Source organism: Rattus norvegicus, chromosome 3, assembly GCF_021556685.1.
Source record: "Rattus norvegicus strain SHRSP/BbbUtx chromosome 3, alternate assembly SHRSP_T2T, whole genome shotgun sequence".
NCBI classification, from domain to species: Eukaryota; Metazoa; Chordata; class Mammalia; order Rodentia; family Muridae; genus Rattus; species Rattus norvegicus.
Genome location: NC_141536.1, coordinates 32,405,607 through 32,423,021, shown reverse-complemented (window position 1 = coordinate 32,423,021; position 17,415 = coordinate 32,405,607). Strand labels below are relative to the sequence as shown.

Here is a 17,415-nt window from a genome sequence, read left to right as displayed (position 1 = left end):
AACAACACGGCACTCAACCTATCAGTTCGCCAAACCAACCCAAAACAAGTGGAATTCGTGGAGATTTCCAGATTGTCAGGGCTGCGGGGTTGGGCGCGGGAAAAGCCTCGGCCCCAGAACTGCCCAGCCGACAGCAGCCGGCCACAGCCCCGCCGCGCCGGCTCCTCCACCTACCTGAAGAGCAAGAGATAAGAAAGACGGCGAACGCCAACTTTGCAGCAGCTCCCATTTTCCCGAGGCGCCGGAGAAGCCGTAGGAAGTTCTCGCTAGATATCCAGTTCCCTGGGTCTTCCTCGGAGACAAACCTCCTGGTGTAAAATCAACCGTCATAAAACATATTCGGAAGCCCCGAGGCGGGGGGGAGGGGGGAGCAAAAACGTTCACAGGGTCGAAAAAAGGGGGGAAAAAGGCACAACAATTTAAAAAATTGTACCACGGGGGAAAAACCGCCACATACACGCACAACACACAAAACCAAACAACGAAAAGCCAACAACAACAAAAGCGGGTTGGAATCACTGTCAAAATCACTGTCAGCTCCGCTCGCCTCTCGCGTCTCAGTGAACAAAACGCCTGACTGAGGCGACGAGGCGGCGGCGGCGGCGGCGCCCGCAGCCGCCCGGACGGTCCGGGAGCCGAGCTGCTCCGACGTCCGGACCGACCTTCAACCCGGACACCCAAAGTCCGCGGACCACGGTAGCCGAGCTTGCGGCGGTGGCGGTGCGAGGCGGCGACGGAAGACGGCCACCGGAGACTGCTGCGCAGGAGGCGGCCAAGTTCTGGTCCAGGCTGTGGCTCCGGCTCCCGGCTCCCGGCTCGGCCGCGTTTTCGGTCTCCTGGCCTCCGCCGGCCCCGCCCCCTACACTTCCGGTTCCGGCCCGAAGCTGGAAGCCAGGCGCGGCGGAGAAACGCTCCGCGGCGGCGGTGGCGGCGGCGGCGGGAGCGGCGGCAGGGCGCAGCGCGCGTGCCGGGCGGCGAGCGCGAGGAGATTGCCCGGGAGGCGGGGCGAGCCGGAGGGGCGGGGCCGGGGCTGGAGCGCGCTCTGCGAGGCCTGCGGGACCCAAGACCGAGCTGACGGGACGGCGGGCCCTGCGGGTGCCTGCTACGGTCCCGAGACCCCTGGAGTGCCCAGTGCGGTGCCCGCCCGGGCGCGAGATCCGCGGCGCCCGAGCGGGATGGGCGATGCCAAGGCCGACTGCGGCGCCCAGCCTTTCCTCTGGGGGACGCCGAGGCCGCGCCGAGCTGATCGGAGTGGGCGGGAGCCGCACCCGCTGCTGCCCGAGCGAGCTCGGTGCTCGCGAGCCGGCCGCGCCCCCGCCGCGGAGGCCTCCCAGCGTTTGTCTTTGGGCTAAAAAATAAAGGCAGGAAGGGCTGTCCGCCAGGTCAGAACACCCTCGCCGGTTAGCTCGTTGTGCGGTTCGGATCCTTTCCACCATACCTTGTATACACAAAGCATTGTGTTGCAAACAGGTTTGCTCCTAGTTAGCGAGAAAAGTCTGTATTAAGCTTGAAGTGAAAACTGCAGATTTCAATGTATTGGACAGTCAGAGACGTTGGTATTATCAATTCTATGCCTCTTGTAAGACCTATTTTACCCCGTAAGCCATGTTGAACTGTTTCCCGGGTGTTCAGTTAAGCACCGAAACAAATACAAAATGTAAAAATGTGACCCCTACCTCCAGAAGCTCGGCTATTTGGGATATTAGAAGTTAACTAGAGCGTGCAGAGAATGATTGCTAGAGCCAGTACGTTTGCCATTTACCACAATTCAGCATAATAAAGAGGGAGATATTGTCTTTTTTTTTTTCCCACTTTACTCCAGCACTGAAGGTTTTGACAGGAATGCTTCCTCAGTAGAAACGTAAATATCTAGAGGTTTACCTTTTTATCTTAACACAATAACCTCTATCTACTATACAGTGTTTGGAGATTTTTTTTTTTTAATAAAAAAAGGAAGCAACTGTGGGATGGGTAATTAATGTTTTAGTGTACACTGATTCCCACATTTTTCCACAAACTCACTTGTATTTATGTTTTCTTTTTCTCTTCCTATAAACTGCTCTATATTTCTGTCTATTAAGTACATCCTATAATTATCTGCCTATTTCTACTACTTGTCAGGGTTAATAATCATTGTGGCTCTTTAAACTCTCTCCAAGATTTCCAGTTCTCAAGCCCTGCTCTGAATTTGATGCTATTATGCAACAAAATCCCAAACTGGTCTTCAAGATACCTCAGTAATCGAATGTAGTTCTGCAAACGTTTTGAGCTGGACAGAAACTAAGAGTTGCCACTAACAGCCCTAAAATAGAAGAATGTGTTTACTTTAAAACCAACTGCCCTCCTTTCTCCCGGGGATTTGATGGATCAGGCCCTACTGTTGTCTTGTCACTTCATTGTCTCGATGTTTCTTCATCACTAAAACACAGAGCAAGTGAAATAAGAAGAGTTGCACATATGGTCTTCTCTTGCCTCCTAATTTGCCCTGTGAGCGGACATAAAGTTTTCAAGCACAGTCATGAATTAGCGCATTCTTTGCTAAGGAAGAGTTAAAGTAAACGCATGGGAGACATCATTGACATCCAGCTATGCAGTCTGTTCTTACTTGTGCTTCAGGGAGGTACCGGGATAGGATCTTGTGGAGCTCAAGGTGGCTTCAAACTCCCTAGGTAGACTAAGGTGACCTTGAACTTCTGATCCTCCTGCCTCTCTGCAATTCCAGCGATTCTGGACATGCACTACCAAGCTGCATTTATGTGGTCCTGGTGTCCAATCCAGAACCTCATGCATGCTTAGCAAGCAAATGAGCCCCGTCCAGAGCCCAGAATGGGCACTTTTTAAAATCCAGAAACTTAAAAAGATAGTGTTATTAATCCCCACCTCAGTTCCAAGGCTCACACTGAAGACAGAAATAGCTGAAACTATCGAGTCTGCCCTTTTCCCTCCATATTATTTAATTTCCACAAATTTCTACAATGCTACGTATTTTGGTCCTAGCCATCCCTAAGGCTCCCCTCCCAGTACTCCTACAGCCCCCTAGTATAATGCCTCTCCCACATTCATGTCTTTTTTGAATGTAGCCCAACTGAGTCCAGGTAGTGCTCCTTGCATAAGCAGTATACCAGTACCCGAATCCCTAAAGAAAGATGCCCCACCACCACTTCCCAGCAACCTTTAATTGCCATTGGCTCCCTAGCTAAGGACTCGTGAGTCTCTTCCCCCATCAAGATGGGAATTACTTCCTGGCTTGTCCTTGCCAGGGTTACTGTAGCTGCCCTGACTCCCATGCCATGTCCAGAAGATGTCATTCCCATCGTTCCACGGCTAGTACTTTTCTCCTATCGCCTGTTCTATGGTGTTCCTTGAGTTTGATGGGGTTGGTATAGACATCCTATTTAGAGCTGAGCACCCAACAGTCACTTACTCCTTAGCCCTTTAACTAATTACCAGTCTCTGCCTTGCCTGATGCCAACTGCAAAGGGAAACTTCCCTGGCCGAGGTCGACAACAGCACTAATATATGGGTATAACCAATATCTAGAAGGCAGATCGACAACATTTCTGCCTAACAAAACAACAGTAGTAGTAGGTTCTCCCACAACAGCTTGAGTCCTTCCCCAGCAATGGGCTTTTGACTACTTTGCCGCCCTAGGCATTGATTCAGTGGTCCTCAACCTTCCTAATGCTGCAACCCTTTAATATAGTTTACTGTGTAGTGCTGACCCTCAACCATAAAATTATTTTTGGTGCTACTTCATAAGTGTAATTCTGCTGCTATTGTGCCCTGTAGTGTAAATATATGTGTTTTCCAATGTTCTTACGCAAACCCTGTGAAAGAGTTGCTCCATCCCCAAAGGGGTCTCAACCTACAGGTTGAGAAATGCTGCATTTAGCCCTGTGGAACAAACCTCAGATACAATCAGCAAGTGGATGATCATCTGTCCCCATAATGTTTATGCCACTATCGCAGTACACATCTTGCCTGGGAGGTCAGCAATGTGATATTCGGGGTTCACAGTTGGGTAATAGTATTGATGACTGTTTGCCCCAGGTAGCCTAAACAGCACCCTGTGTCGCTATGAAAAGCAGCTGGGGCATAGCTAATAGATCGGTTCTAGCTTGATTCTTTGTATCCTATAACCAAACTGTGTTGTGCTTTCAACAATGGGGTCTTTCCATCTAGTAAGAGAAACACCAATGGGGAGCCTCTATGGCCTCCCTGGCCAATAATATGTACGGAAGCATCCCATAGTGGACGCTGAGATTTTTTTCACTTGTTGATCCATATTTTCTGGGGAAAGCAATGTCCATCTCCCCAGGGTAGTGGTGTTCAAACTCCTTCTTCTAAAAATAAATGGCTTCCCTGCTGCTCCTGGTTCTAGAGACAGCCATGTCTTCTTGTGCAATGCTACTCTCATCCCTGAGTCCTGATGGCGATGGTCAAAGTGAGCTGACTTGGCCTTTTGAATGCCTCATTTACCAGGGCTGCCTTTAGTAGCCAATGGTAACTGCCGTTCTAGCAGAGTGGATGCTGTTGCCATCAGTGACCCCTCCGTTCAAATACCTGGTCTGCGTATTCCAGTATGATTCTACCCACCACAAGGGCCACAGCACAGTCAAGGCTGAGAACTGGAACCTTGTCATCAATAGGAAAGCCATCTCCATCTTCCAGGAGCAAGAGCCTACCCACATCAAATGTGGTGATGCTGGAGCCAAGCACGGTATGGAATCTACTGGTGTCTTTACCATCATGGAGAAACCTGGGGCCTACTTGAAGGATGGTGCCAAAAGGATCATCATCTTTCCCTTCTGCTGATGCCCCGTGTTTGTAATAGGTGTGACCCATAAAAAGTGTGACTACATACTCAAGATTGTCAACAATACTTCCTGTACCACCAACTGCTTCCCCCTAAACCCCAGCCAAGGTCACCCATGACAACTTTGACATTATGGAAGAACTTATGACCACAATCTATAAAATCAAGGCCACCCAGGACACTGTGGATGGTCCCACCAGGAAACTGGTATGATAGCTATGGGGCTACCCAGAACATCGTCCCTGAATCTGCTGGTGTTGCCAAGGCTGTGGTCAAGGTCATCTCAGAGCTGAGCAGGAAGCTCACTGGTATGGCCTTCCGTGTTTCAACTCCCATTATGTGTCCATCATGGCTCTGGCATGCCACCTGTAGAAACCTGTCAAGTACAATGACATCAAAAAGATAGTGAAACAGCCATTAAAAGGCCCACTAAAGAGCTTTGTGAGCTACACTAAAGGCCATATTACCTCCTACAACTGTAATAATGAGGACCACTCTTCCCACTTTTGACGCTGGGCTATCATTGCTCTGTAATGACAATTAAACAACAACTTCTTAAAGCTCATTTTCAGGTTTGAAAAGCATGCAACTACATCAACAGGATGATGGACCTCCTAGCCTACCCAGCCTCCAAGGAATAAGAAACCATGGGGGGAAATGAGAGGAAGGGAAAGGTCCCTAGCCACTGAGGTATCCCTGTCCCAACTCAGCCTTCAACACTTGAGCATCTCCCTTCACAGTTTCCATCCCAGGTCCCCAGGAGAAATTGAGGGACCTGGAGAACCCCACCCTCTTGAATACTGTCTTAGTCAGGGTTTCTAGTCCTGCACAAACATCATGACCAAGAAGCAAGTTGGGGAGACAAGGGTTTATTCAGCTCACACTTTCACATTGATGTTCATCATCATCAAGTCAAGACAGGAACTCAAACAGGACAGGAACTTGGAGGCAGGAGCTGATGCAGAGGTCATGGAGGAATGTTTCTTACTGGCTTGCTTCCCCTAATTTGCTCAGCTTGCTCTCTTTTAGAACCCAAGTCTACCAGCCCAGGGATGGCACCACCCACAATGGGCTGGACCCTCCCCACTTGACCTCTAGTTGAGAAAATGCCTTACAGCTGGATCTCATGGAGGCCTTTCCTCAACTGAGGCTGCTTTCTCTGTGATAACTCCAGCTTGTGTCAAGTCGACACACAAAACCAGTCAGGACAAATACCATCGATGAAGTTCACTGCACCTACCTCCAAAATTATATTTTTAATAAGCTTACAAAAATATGGTTCTATGAAACTTTTCACACGTTCTTAGTTTTTATTAATCTACCTCCTACCCACCCACATTGCTCCTTTCACATTTTTTAAGATTTATTCATTTAGTATATATAAGTACACTGTAGCTGTCTTCAGACACACCAGAAGAGGGCATCGGATCTCTTTACAGATGGTTGTGAGCCACCATGTGGTTGCTGGGAATTGAACTCATGACCTCTGGAAGAGCAGTCAGGTGCTCTTAACCGCTGAGCCATCTCTCCAGCCCCCTCCTTTCACATTCTTACCTAAGCCTTTAGCCCACATTTTTACATCACAGGTATATTCTACTGCCCCCTTTTCACTTAAGGCCTCTTCCTCTCCCAGCCACGGGAAATTTCTACCTTCCTGATTTCTATGAACATTTCTATGAAGATTAAATGTACAAATTAAAATCTTGAAGCTTTTATCCACATCTAAGAAAGAATATACAGCATTTGTCTTTTTAGGCCTGGGTTACTTACTATAGTATTCCAATATTATCTGTTTGCCTATACATTTTAGAGTACACTACAATGCAGTTGTTTTGATGGTTAGCTTAAATTCTCAACTTAATACATAGAGACACTTGGGAAGAGAGTTTCACTGAGGCACTGGTTGCATTGTGTTCGCCTGTATGCATGTCTGTGGGAGATTTTCCTAAATTTACTGATATGTGAAGACCCAGCCCACTGTGGGTGGTACCATTCCCTAGGCATGCTGAGCTGTGTAGAGTAAAGAAATCAAGCAAGTAGCACGCACACATATGTTTTTGTCTGCTCTTGACTGTGGATAAGATGTGATCTGTTTTACATTCCCACCTTGATTTTCCACCAAATGAACTTAACCCTGAATTGTAAGCAGAATAAACACCTCCTCCTCTAAGTTGATTTTTGTCACAGTGTTTTATATCACAGAAAAAAAAAAAGAGCTGGAACTAAAATAGTTGGATATGTTTCACATGGTCATTATCATCTCATTGCCATTGATGGACATCTAGGACAGTTCAGCTATTGTGAATAGAGCAGCAGTGATTGTAACTCAACACATATTTCTGTAGCTGGCTATGGACCCCTCTGAGTATCAGGACTAGTAAATAGGGATATATGGTAATTCTATCGGTAGCTTTTATAGAAACTTAAATACTGACTTACCAATTTATACTCCCACCAGCAGTGAATGGTAATCTCTTTTCCCTATATTCTCAACAGCATTTGGTATTTGTTGTCTTGACGATAGCTGTTCATTCTGACTTGTGAGAGATGTAATCTCAAAGTAGTTTTAACTTTAAAATTTTTTAATGGCTAATGATGTTGGGTGAATTTTTAAGTGTTACTAGCCATTAGTATTTCTTCTTTTGAGAACCTGCTTTTTGATTGGGCATTTGTTTTCTAGATATTTAGTTTCTCGAGTATTTTTGTATATCCTAGAGATCAATCCACTCTCAGATGTAAAGCTCACAAAGACTTCCATTATGTACTCCACCTCTTCACTTGATTGGCAGTTTCCTTTGCTATACAGAAGCTTTATAATTTCATGGGATTCCATCTGTCAATTATTAATCTTATTTTCTAAGTGATTGGAATACTATTTAGAGAGTCCTTACCTATCTCTATATACTCCCTACTTTTTTCTTGGAACAGTTACAGAGTTTCTAGTTTTGGTCAATTCAGAGTTGAGTTTTGTGCATATTGAGGGATAAAGGCATACTTTCATTTTTATAAATATCTAGCTTCCCTGGACAATTTATTGAAGATACTGTCTTCCATTCGGTGTGCATTTTGGCATCTTTGACAAAAAATCAGATGATTATAGTTACATGGTCTTGTATCTGGGTCCTCTATTTTATCCCATTGATCTACGTGTCTATTTCTCTGCCTGGAACAATGCTCATTTTATCTCTGTTCAAGAGCAGCAAAAGTTCTAACTGATGAGCATTCTTTCCTTTATTTGACTATTATTCTGATGTGGCTTGTTCTTTCTTGTTGTCTCATGAATGGTTTTCTTTTCAGTCTAAGGATTCCTCCCCATATCATTATATAGCTGATTAGGGATCATAGATTGCTTTAGTCTTTAAAAAAATGGAAAGTTTTATTTTTCATCAATTCTGGGAGATAACTTTGTTGGGTATTGTAATCTTTCTGCCAGTTGACCTCAGAACTTGAAATACATCATTCCAGACTTTCTGGCTTTCAGGATTTCAGTTGAATAATTTTTAACTTTCCTTTATTCTGATGGGTCTGTCTTTGTATGTGGCTTGGCCTATCTTCCTGTTTTCAATTAACTTTGTATTATAATTACAATAGGACAAGGGAAAGGTCTTTTCTGATCTTATCTGTTTATTTGAGATTTATTTTATGTCTTGGGATTGACATGTTTCCTTTCTATTTTTTGTTTGTTTGCTTGGTTTTGTTTTGTCGTTATTTGTTTATTTGAGACAAGGTATCTCTATACAGTAGCTCTGGATGTCTTGGAACTTGCACTGTAGACCAGACTGGACTGGAAACTCAGAGATCCACTTACCTTTGTCTCCTGAATACTGGGATAAAAGGTATGTGTCACAGCATCTCTTTTCTCAATTCTGGGGAAATCTTGTTATAATTGTTTTAAAAACCGTTTTCTATGCCTTAACAATGAGGTCCTTCTCCTTTTATACTTACAGTGTGTAATTTCAGGCTTGTCAGAGTGCCCCGTACATATTGTTTCCTTCCTTACTCTCCTCTGCTCCTCTCCACTTTCCTTCTCTACCCGCCTCGCCTTTCTTTGTTTCCTTCCTTCATTGCTTTGCTTTGGCTTTCTCTCTTTATGAATAGTGTTTCACTAAATAACTCTTTTTAGTCCTCCTGCTTCCACATCCCCGGTGTTAATATTACAGGCATGAAGAATCACCAGAGTTCTTATCTCCCCAGCCCTAAAACAGGAGAAAAATCAAGTCTGGTATCATGAGGTGGGCCTAGAGCCTGTGGCTGGATAGGTCCTAGAGGAAGAAGCTGGGTTTGTATTGCCAAATGAACACAGTGCTATTTACATTTATACCCATACATTAGTGAAGCTCTCAATCATCCTCAGAGAAGCTTCTCTCTCTCTCTCTCTCTCTCTCTCTATATATATATATATATATATATATATATATATGTATATATATATATGTGTGTATGTATGTATATACATACATACATGTATATATGTGTGTATGTATATATGTATACATATATACATACATGTATATATATATATTTCTTTCTTCTGTCCTTCCTCCATGTCTTCCTTCCTTCCTCCCTTTTATTTTCTCAATGAATGACAGTCAATCCAGAGACTCAACTGTCAAAGTCCAGACTATAAGTGCCTATGGAGTTCTCAAGCGTAAATGAGACTTTTATATCACATCCTTCCCCACAGTGAATCAGGAATCATCTCAAAAGATGGGGCATAAAGATTATAAGATTTCACCAATCAACTCATCTGTTTTAATGCTAATACCAAGCATTTTTCATTACTACAGCTCTGTACTATAGTGAAGTCAGAGATTCTTATACCTTTGGACGCTCTTTCATTGTACCGGGTTGTTTTAGCTATAGGACATTTTTTTTTTATTTTTCCATATGAAGTTGAGTATTGCTCTTTCAAGGTCTGTAAAGGATTGTGTTAGAATTTTTATGGAAATTGCATTGAATCTGTAGATTGCTTTTGGCAAGATGGCCATCTTTTACTATATTAATCCTACTGATCCATGAGTATTGGAGATCTTTCTATCTTCTTTAGTTTCTTTTTTCAAAGACTTGAAATTCTTGTCCCACAGGTCTTTCACTTGCTCGGGTAAAGTTACACCAAAATATTTTATATTACTTGTGGCTAATGTGAAGGATGTTGCTACCCTGATTTCTTTCTCAGCGGGTTTATTGTTTGTATATAGGAGAGTTAATTTTGTATCAAGCCACTTTGCTGAAGGTGTTTATTAGCTGTAAGAGTTCGCTAGTAGAATTTTTGGGGTTGCTTTTATACACTATCATATCATCTGTGAATAGTGATACTTTGACTTCTTCCTTTCCAATTTCTATTTCCTTGATCGCCTTTAGTTTTTCTTAATGTTCTAGACAAAATTTCAAATACTATATTGGATATGGAGAGAATGTTCAAAATGGAGCACAGACCTAAATAGAGAATTCTCAACAGAGGAATCTCTAATGGCCGAGAAGCACTTAAAGAAATGTTCAACATCCTTAGTGATCAGGGAAATGCAAAGGAAAACAACTCTGAGATTCCATCTCATACCCACCAGAATGGCTGAGATGAAAGACACAGGTAACAGCTCATACTGACAAGGACGTGTGGAAAGGGAACCACTGCTCCACTGCTGGTGGGAGTGAAAACTTTTATGGCCATGTTGGAAATCAATATGGCAATTTCTCAGAAAACTGGGAGTCGATCTACCTCAAGACCTAGCTATACTACAACTGGGCATATACCCAAAGGACACTCACTCTATAATACCACAAGGACACTTGCTCAACTATCTTCACAGCAGCTTTATTCATAATAGACATAAACCGGAAACAATCTAGATGTCCCTTAACCAAATGATGGATAATGAAAATGCACAATGTACTATTACTCAGCTGCTAAAAAACATGACATCGTAAAATTTGCTGGCAAATGGAAGGAACTAGAAAAGATTGTCCTGAGAGAGGTAACTCAGACCAAGAAAGATACATTTGGTACGTACTCACCAATAAGTGGATATTAGCTGTAAAGGATGAATGTAACTTTAATTTTTTTCAATCCTTATTTTTAATGATGGTTCTTAAATGCTTTAACCTCTCTTGGAACCCACCATCCACCTGAGGTAGTGGAAAAAGAAAAGATACAGGGAAAGTAGACCTGTTGAGAAAGGTTCTTTGGAGCAATTCCCGTCTGTGATGTCTGGGAATCCACAGTTCAGTTCACAGGTTAGCAAGCAGCAGCAGCTTGATCCTCTCTCAAACATTTCGTGGATGCACGAGCATTCCAGTTTGGTAGCGTCTGGATAGCAAACAGGAATCAGCAGTGGTGACAAAACCTGGCAGAGACAGCCAGGCCTGAGCCTTGGCTCAAGTCAGCAGGAGGGACACCAGACGTTTTTGACTGTGCCTCTCTCTGGGAAGTGAAGATCAGTGAAGACAAGAGGCCCACAGTGTTACATGGCTACCTGTACCAGCAAGCCAAGCTCTGCCTCCATATTTTTATTTTTTATGTTTTTATTTCCATTACGTTGATATCGTTTTTTTTTATTGAATATTTTTTATTTACATTCCAAACGTTATCCCTTTTCCTGGTTTCCCATCCATAAACTCTTTATCCCCTCCCCCCTCCCCCTTCTTCTATGAGGGTGTTCCCCCACCCATCTGCCCAGCCCTTCTTCCCTCCCTGTCCTGACATTCCTCTACACTGGGGGATCTAGCCTTGGCAGGATCAAGGGCTTTTCTTCCCATTGGTGCCAAACAAGGCCATCCTCTGCTACATATGCAGCTGGAGCCATGGGTCAGTCCATAGTCTTTGGATGGTGGTTTAGTCCCTGGGAGCTCTGGTCGGTTGGTATTGTTGTTCTTATGCGGTTGCAAACCTCGTCAGGTCCTTCAGTCCTTTCTTTTTTTTTTTTTTTTTTTTTTGGTTCTTTTTTTCGGAGCTGGGGACCGAACCCAGGGTCTTGCGCTTCCTAGATAAGCGCTCTACCACTGAGCTAAATCCCCAGCCCCCCTTCAGTCCTTTCTTTAACTCCTCCAATGGGGATCCCTGTCCTCAGTTCAATGATAGCTGCTGGCATTTGCCTCTGTATTTGTCATGCTCTATTTATACCCTCCAAAGATCACTTGTCCTCCCTGTGCCTTGCCTCAGCACAGGTCTTGCCTGGGCACATGCATCCAATCAGCCCAAAGCAGCAAGAAAGTGCAGCACACCACCAGAAGTTTTGTCATGTATATCTCTTTATGGAGTCCCGACAAACGCATCTCAACTATGCAATATAAGGCAGACCAATACATGCATGTCTTTAGCAAAGAATCCTTCATCATCTGTTCTTTCCTGTGCTTGCTTTAGCAGAACATCCTCTCTCCTATGTTTGCTTCAGTGAGAAGTTCCTCCACCAGTCTGCCTTAGCCTTTCATACCTGTATCCACTTTAATGAAGTGTTCCTTCATGTGTTTGCCCCAGCAAAGTACCATCCAACCAACTTTCCACTTCAGATAAGCATGCTACAAGCCACAGACCCAGGGAAGCTAAGTAACAAGGAGGGTTCAGTGAGAAAAGAAAGAAAAATAGACACCATGGGAAGATGAGGAGAGCAAGCCACATGAGGATTAAGGGGGATGGGAACAGGAAGGATCAGGTGGGGGAAGGATGGAGGGAGAGAGTATTAGAAGAGACAACTGGAATCAGGGGCATCTCTGGGATGAACTAGAAACCCAAGGCAATGGAAACTTCAGGAATCAATGGAGGTGACCCTAGCCATCACTCCAAGCAATGGAGGATATGGAGTGTGAACCCACCATCTCCTATAACCAGGGAAGACTTCCAGTGGTGGGATTGGGGCACCAACCCATAAAACCTTTGACCTACAATTTGTCCTGTCTACCAGGTGTGTAGTGGTAAAGGTGGTGCAGAAATTGTGGGACTGATCAACCAATGACTGGTCCAGATTGAGACTGTGCTATGAGAGGGAACCCACTACTGACACTGCCTGGAGGTTCAGAGTCTGATAGCACGGAGACCTAGGATAGAACCAAACAAGACCAGATAGAAGTAAAAAAATAAAAGTCAATAAAGCTATTTCTCATGATATTCTGCTGTGCTCACAAGCCTAATTATCATCAAAGAGGCTTCACCCAGCAACCAATGGGAACAGATGCAGAGACCCACAGCCACACATTAGCCAGAACTTTGAAAATCCTTTAGAAGAAGGGAAGGATTGTAGGAGCTAGAGGGGTCAAGGATACCACAAGAAAACCCACAGAATCAACTAACCTGGGCTCATAGGGGCTCACAGAGACTAAACCACCAACCAGGGAGCTTGCATGGGCCTGGCATAGGCCCTGCACCCATATATTACAGTTGTGTAGCTTGGTCTTTTTGTGAGACTCCTAACACTGAAGCAGGAGCTGTCTCTGACTCTGTTGCCTGCCTTTGGAACTCTTTTCCCCTACTGGTTTGCCTTGTCTAGCCTTAATAGGAAAGAGGAGGTGTCTGCTCTTACTGCAACGTGATAATGCTGTGGCTGGTTGATACCTATAGAGTCTGGCCCTTTTCTGAAGAGAAAGGGGGGTGGGTGTCCTTGACTAGTTTTAGGAAAGGCATAATAGAAAGGTATGTAGAGTTGATCATGAGTGAAATTTAAATATTTGGCTATATAAATTAAGCAGTTAAGGTAAGCAGGGGCTGGGGAAAATGCACGATCAAGAGGATTTTAGTGCTGCCAGGTATAGGCAATATAGAGCTACAATCTCTGCATCACGGAGGCTGAAAGAGGAAGCAAGTGAGAGTTGAGACTGGGTTACACAATAGGATGATTCCAACTAGCACAATAAAAGAAATCTATTTTGTTTCCATTTTCAGATAAAAGATGGCTTACAACATGTATAAATTGATTGGGTGATGCCATAGGAAGAAAGACTGAAAAGGAATAGATAAAAGTATATATAGGCAAACTATGATTATGGCAATAAAAATGTCAAAATGTGAGATCTGATTGGTCCTCAGGAGTAAGGTAACCTATCTGTCCTCCTCAGTGTTATCCTCATCCTCTTCTTTCTCCTCCTCCTCTTCCTCCTCCTCCTCCTCCTCCTCCTCCTCCTCCTCCTCCTCTTACTCTCCCTGTCCTCCCACTCTTTCTTTTTATAAACAAGGATAGAAATGGGAAAAGGAAGAGTAAACAAAACATGGGGGTTTATAGAGCTAGGTAGTACAAGAGGATGGTAATCAATACTGCACAATCCTTGTCTCTCTGAGATACACAGTGAGGTCTTCTGTTTAAAGTGAATTAAATGTAATTCAAAGGTGAGAAGTAGTCAGAGATTGTGAAAGAGAGATTGCGGTAGTCAGGGTTGGATGTTTATTTGAAGCTAGAGATCATGTGATTATCTCTACTCGTTAGCTATTTTTTTTTTGTTTGTTTGTTTCTGAAAATATAGATGTTAGCAGTCATGGAGAAGACTGAAGGTTGTGTTCTTGAAGATTTGGACTTATTTAGTAAGTGCTTTAAATAAAGAGCAATGTAAGAAGAAGCTAGTTTAAAAAGGAAGTGATGGCTTTCCTAGTGCCATTGGTGCTGTACAGACTGCTCGGTGAGAAAAGTCATCAACAGCCTTACCTAGCTCTAGGCTTTGCATGCTACACTACCAAACAGGTAAGATGTGCCCACTGAAGCAATAGTGGCATGACTCACATGGTGGTAAACAACTGCTTCTTGACTGAATCTGATGTCATTCCTCAGTGAAAAACTCATGCTTGGTATGTGATTATGGCTGGAGATATTTGCAAGGTGTTGTGGCCATCATATAGCAGTTGTCCTGCTAGATGGAAACGTGTACCCATCAAGTTGCATTCTGAATATTGACTTTTATCCTCACAGACTAGTGCTTCCATCAGCTTTGCTCAGAGAAACTCCTTCTTGCAGTGGGAGATAGTTACTGCAGAGACTCATGGCTGACACAGTAAGTGGCTCGTGAGTACTGGATCCTAAATAGAACATCTGTGTCATCCCCTCCAAAGTTTGTGGAATATCTATCACAGAAGAGTTTGGTAGGAAAACAAATATGCTGGAGGAAGTGGAGGAATGTTATGGATGCTGTCTTATGGACATAATGCAGTCTCTACGCTCATGAACTCAGAGCAGCTGTGACTCACTTAGTAAGACCTACACATGATTGGGCACATGACCAGCTCCCATTATGAAAGAAAAGGGATTTTCTCAGGATCTACAGGCGGTTAATGATTGATTGCTGAGAGAGAGAAAGCCACTTTCTTTGTAAGGGGAGGTTCTGAGGCTAATGTCCTGTTCCCCAGTTGGTTCTTGATTTGTCAATAAAGAAGGCGGGGCGGGGGTGTCAATTGTTGAGAAGAAGGTACAGGTGGGACTTCTGGGACTCAGGAGGAAAAGGCAGACTCAAGGAAAGAGAAGGGTCTTCCTGCTGTGCCTTGGAAGAAGAAGAATGCAGCAACCATGTAGGTCTTGGGGAGAGTTGGGGCCTATGGCCTCCTTTACTGGTGGGCTGCCAAGGATGTTTGGCAGGGGCTAAGTGGGACTAGCCACTAAAGTTTTGGGCAAGTGGAGAGACAGAGATAATAAATTATTAAGGGCACACTTTTCCAGGCAGGAGATAGTAATGCCAAGCAATTGTGTCAAGAAGGCAAATTATAAAGTAACAACCTGTGTGTGTGTATTTTATTTGCGGGTTCAAGGGTCTTGGGATTCAAGGGGCTGACAGCATGGCAAAGGCAGGTAAAGCAAAAGGGAAGCCGAGTAGGAACCAGAGCACAGCTTATTCCAGGCAAAGGCAGTAGTTTTAAAACTACATGTAACATTTCTTCAATGGTATAACCACCAATAAGTTACCTGCAGACAACCCATGATCCTATAACAACATCCATTAAATGAACTGGTTCACCAAAAAGAAAAGTTAGATGGAGACCAGTTGAGAAGAGGAAGGAAATTAATGAGTTTTAGAATGGGGACAAGAGAGGGCAATAGAAGGTGAATCTGATCAAAACACATAATTTACGTGTGTAAAATATAATGATATACCTTATTGTGTATAATGCCACATGCTAGTGATCTTGAATTTGAAAGAAGAGGCGATGGGAGTGATGGTTCAGAGGGTTGACACTATTCAGATGTCCTATTAGTTTCTTGGCAGATACTTTAGCAAATGAGCTAGAAAAAATAGGAGTATGAAAGAATAAAAGTTAAAGTGTTTTTAAGAGTTGTCTAATAATAATGAAGCTAAAGACTACCACTGTAGTGACTGACAAAAGTGCCCATGTGTAATAAGGAGACCCATGGCTACCTCTTTGAGTGCATGTTTAGTTGATTTCTCTTAGCACTTTTAAAGAAAGCTAGCCTGCGTACTATAATTTTATAGAAGAGGGAAAACCTTGATTGTCAAAAGCCTCTAAGGGTAATAAACAGTTGTAAGTAGACACATACTAATTTATTGCCCTCTATTTCAAAGATTTCTATTACTTTTTATATGAGTATGTCTGTGTGTAGATGTGCATGGGAGCACAGATGCCTGAAGAATTCAGAAAAAGGCATCAGACCCCTGTAGCTGGAGTTACCAGGGGTTGGGGGCCACCTGACATGGGTGCTGAGAATGGAATTCTACAAGAACAACACTGACTCTTAACTTTGGAGCCTTCTCTCAGCCATCCTAGAATTTAAATTAGACTGATTTATTAGATATAAGTTGAGGCCTACTTATTAAATAATTAAAATCATTCTTTTTAAGACTTCATTTCATTGCCACATTTTCAAATATAAGTTATTTTAAATTTTCTTTAGATAAAAACTTTAATCTTCTTTTCAGTTCAAATGAAGACAAAATGCCAGACAAAGAAATTATCTGAGTATTTTCTTCTTTATAACATGTAGAGGACATTTTTTGAAGCTTTGACAGGATAAAGTTTTAGTTATAATTATTATATTTAAACTATTTCTGAGGAAAAAAGGACTTAAAAGATGTGATTGTTATTATTATTAAATTATCTTGTGTAAAACTAACCAAAATATATATATGTATATATCTATACCTATCTCTCTCTTTCTATTTATATAGATGATGATGATTACATGTATATATTATATATATGATTATATATGTGTATATATATGTGTGTATATAATCATCATATAATATATATATGATTATACATATATAATCATCATATATAATATATATACATATGATAACATGTTTTAACATTTACAAAGAGCTTGTGAACAGAAGAAAGGATTATTTTTCTTTTTTTTTTTCTTTTTTTTTTTTTTTTTATTAACTTGAGTATTTCTTATATACATTTCGAGTGTTATTCCCTTTCCCGGTTTCTGGGCAAACATCCCCCTCCCCCCTCCCCTTCCTTATGGGTGTTCCCCTCCCAACCCTCCCCCCATTGCCGCCCTCCCCCCATAGACTAGTTCACTGGGGGTTCAGTCTTAGCAGGACCCAGGGCTTCCCCTTCCACTGGTGCTCTTACTAGGATATTCATTGCTACCTATAGGGTCAGAGTCCAGGGTCAGTCCATGTATAGTCTTTAGGTAGTGGCTTAGTCCCTGGAAGCTCTGGTTGCT

The 17,415-nt window shown here is 43.1% G+C and overlaps 1 protein-coding gene and 1 pseudogene across 2 annotated transcripts in view; one reads left to right on the top strand and one right to left on the bottom strand.

Annotated features, from left to right (window-relative positions):
- The window catches only part of Acvr2a (activin A receptor type 2A), an 81,818-nt gene extending 80,955 nt beyond the window's left edge, over positions 1 to 863 (bottom strand). The window contains exon 1 of one of the 2 annotated variants that reach the window (XM_087650282.1): positions 175 to 863. In XM_087650282.1, coding sequence (XP_087506408.1) covers positions 175 to 229 — 55 coding nt within the window. In that variant the 5' untranslated portion in view covers positions 230 to 863. 2 annotated transcript variants of the gene reach the window in all.
- A 3,603-nt stretch (positions 864 to 4,466) lies between these two features.
- LOC147995461 (glyceraldehyde-3-phosphate dehydrogenase pseudogene) lies at positions 4,467 to 5,222 on the top strand (annotated as a pseudogene).
- The last annotated feature ends 12,193 nt before the right edge of the window (positions 5,223 to 17,415 follow it).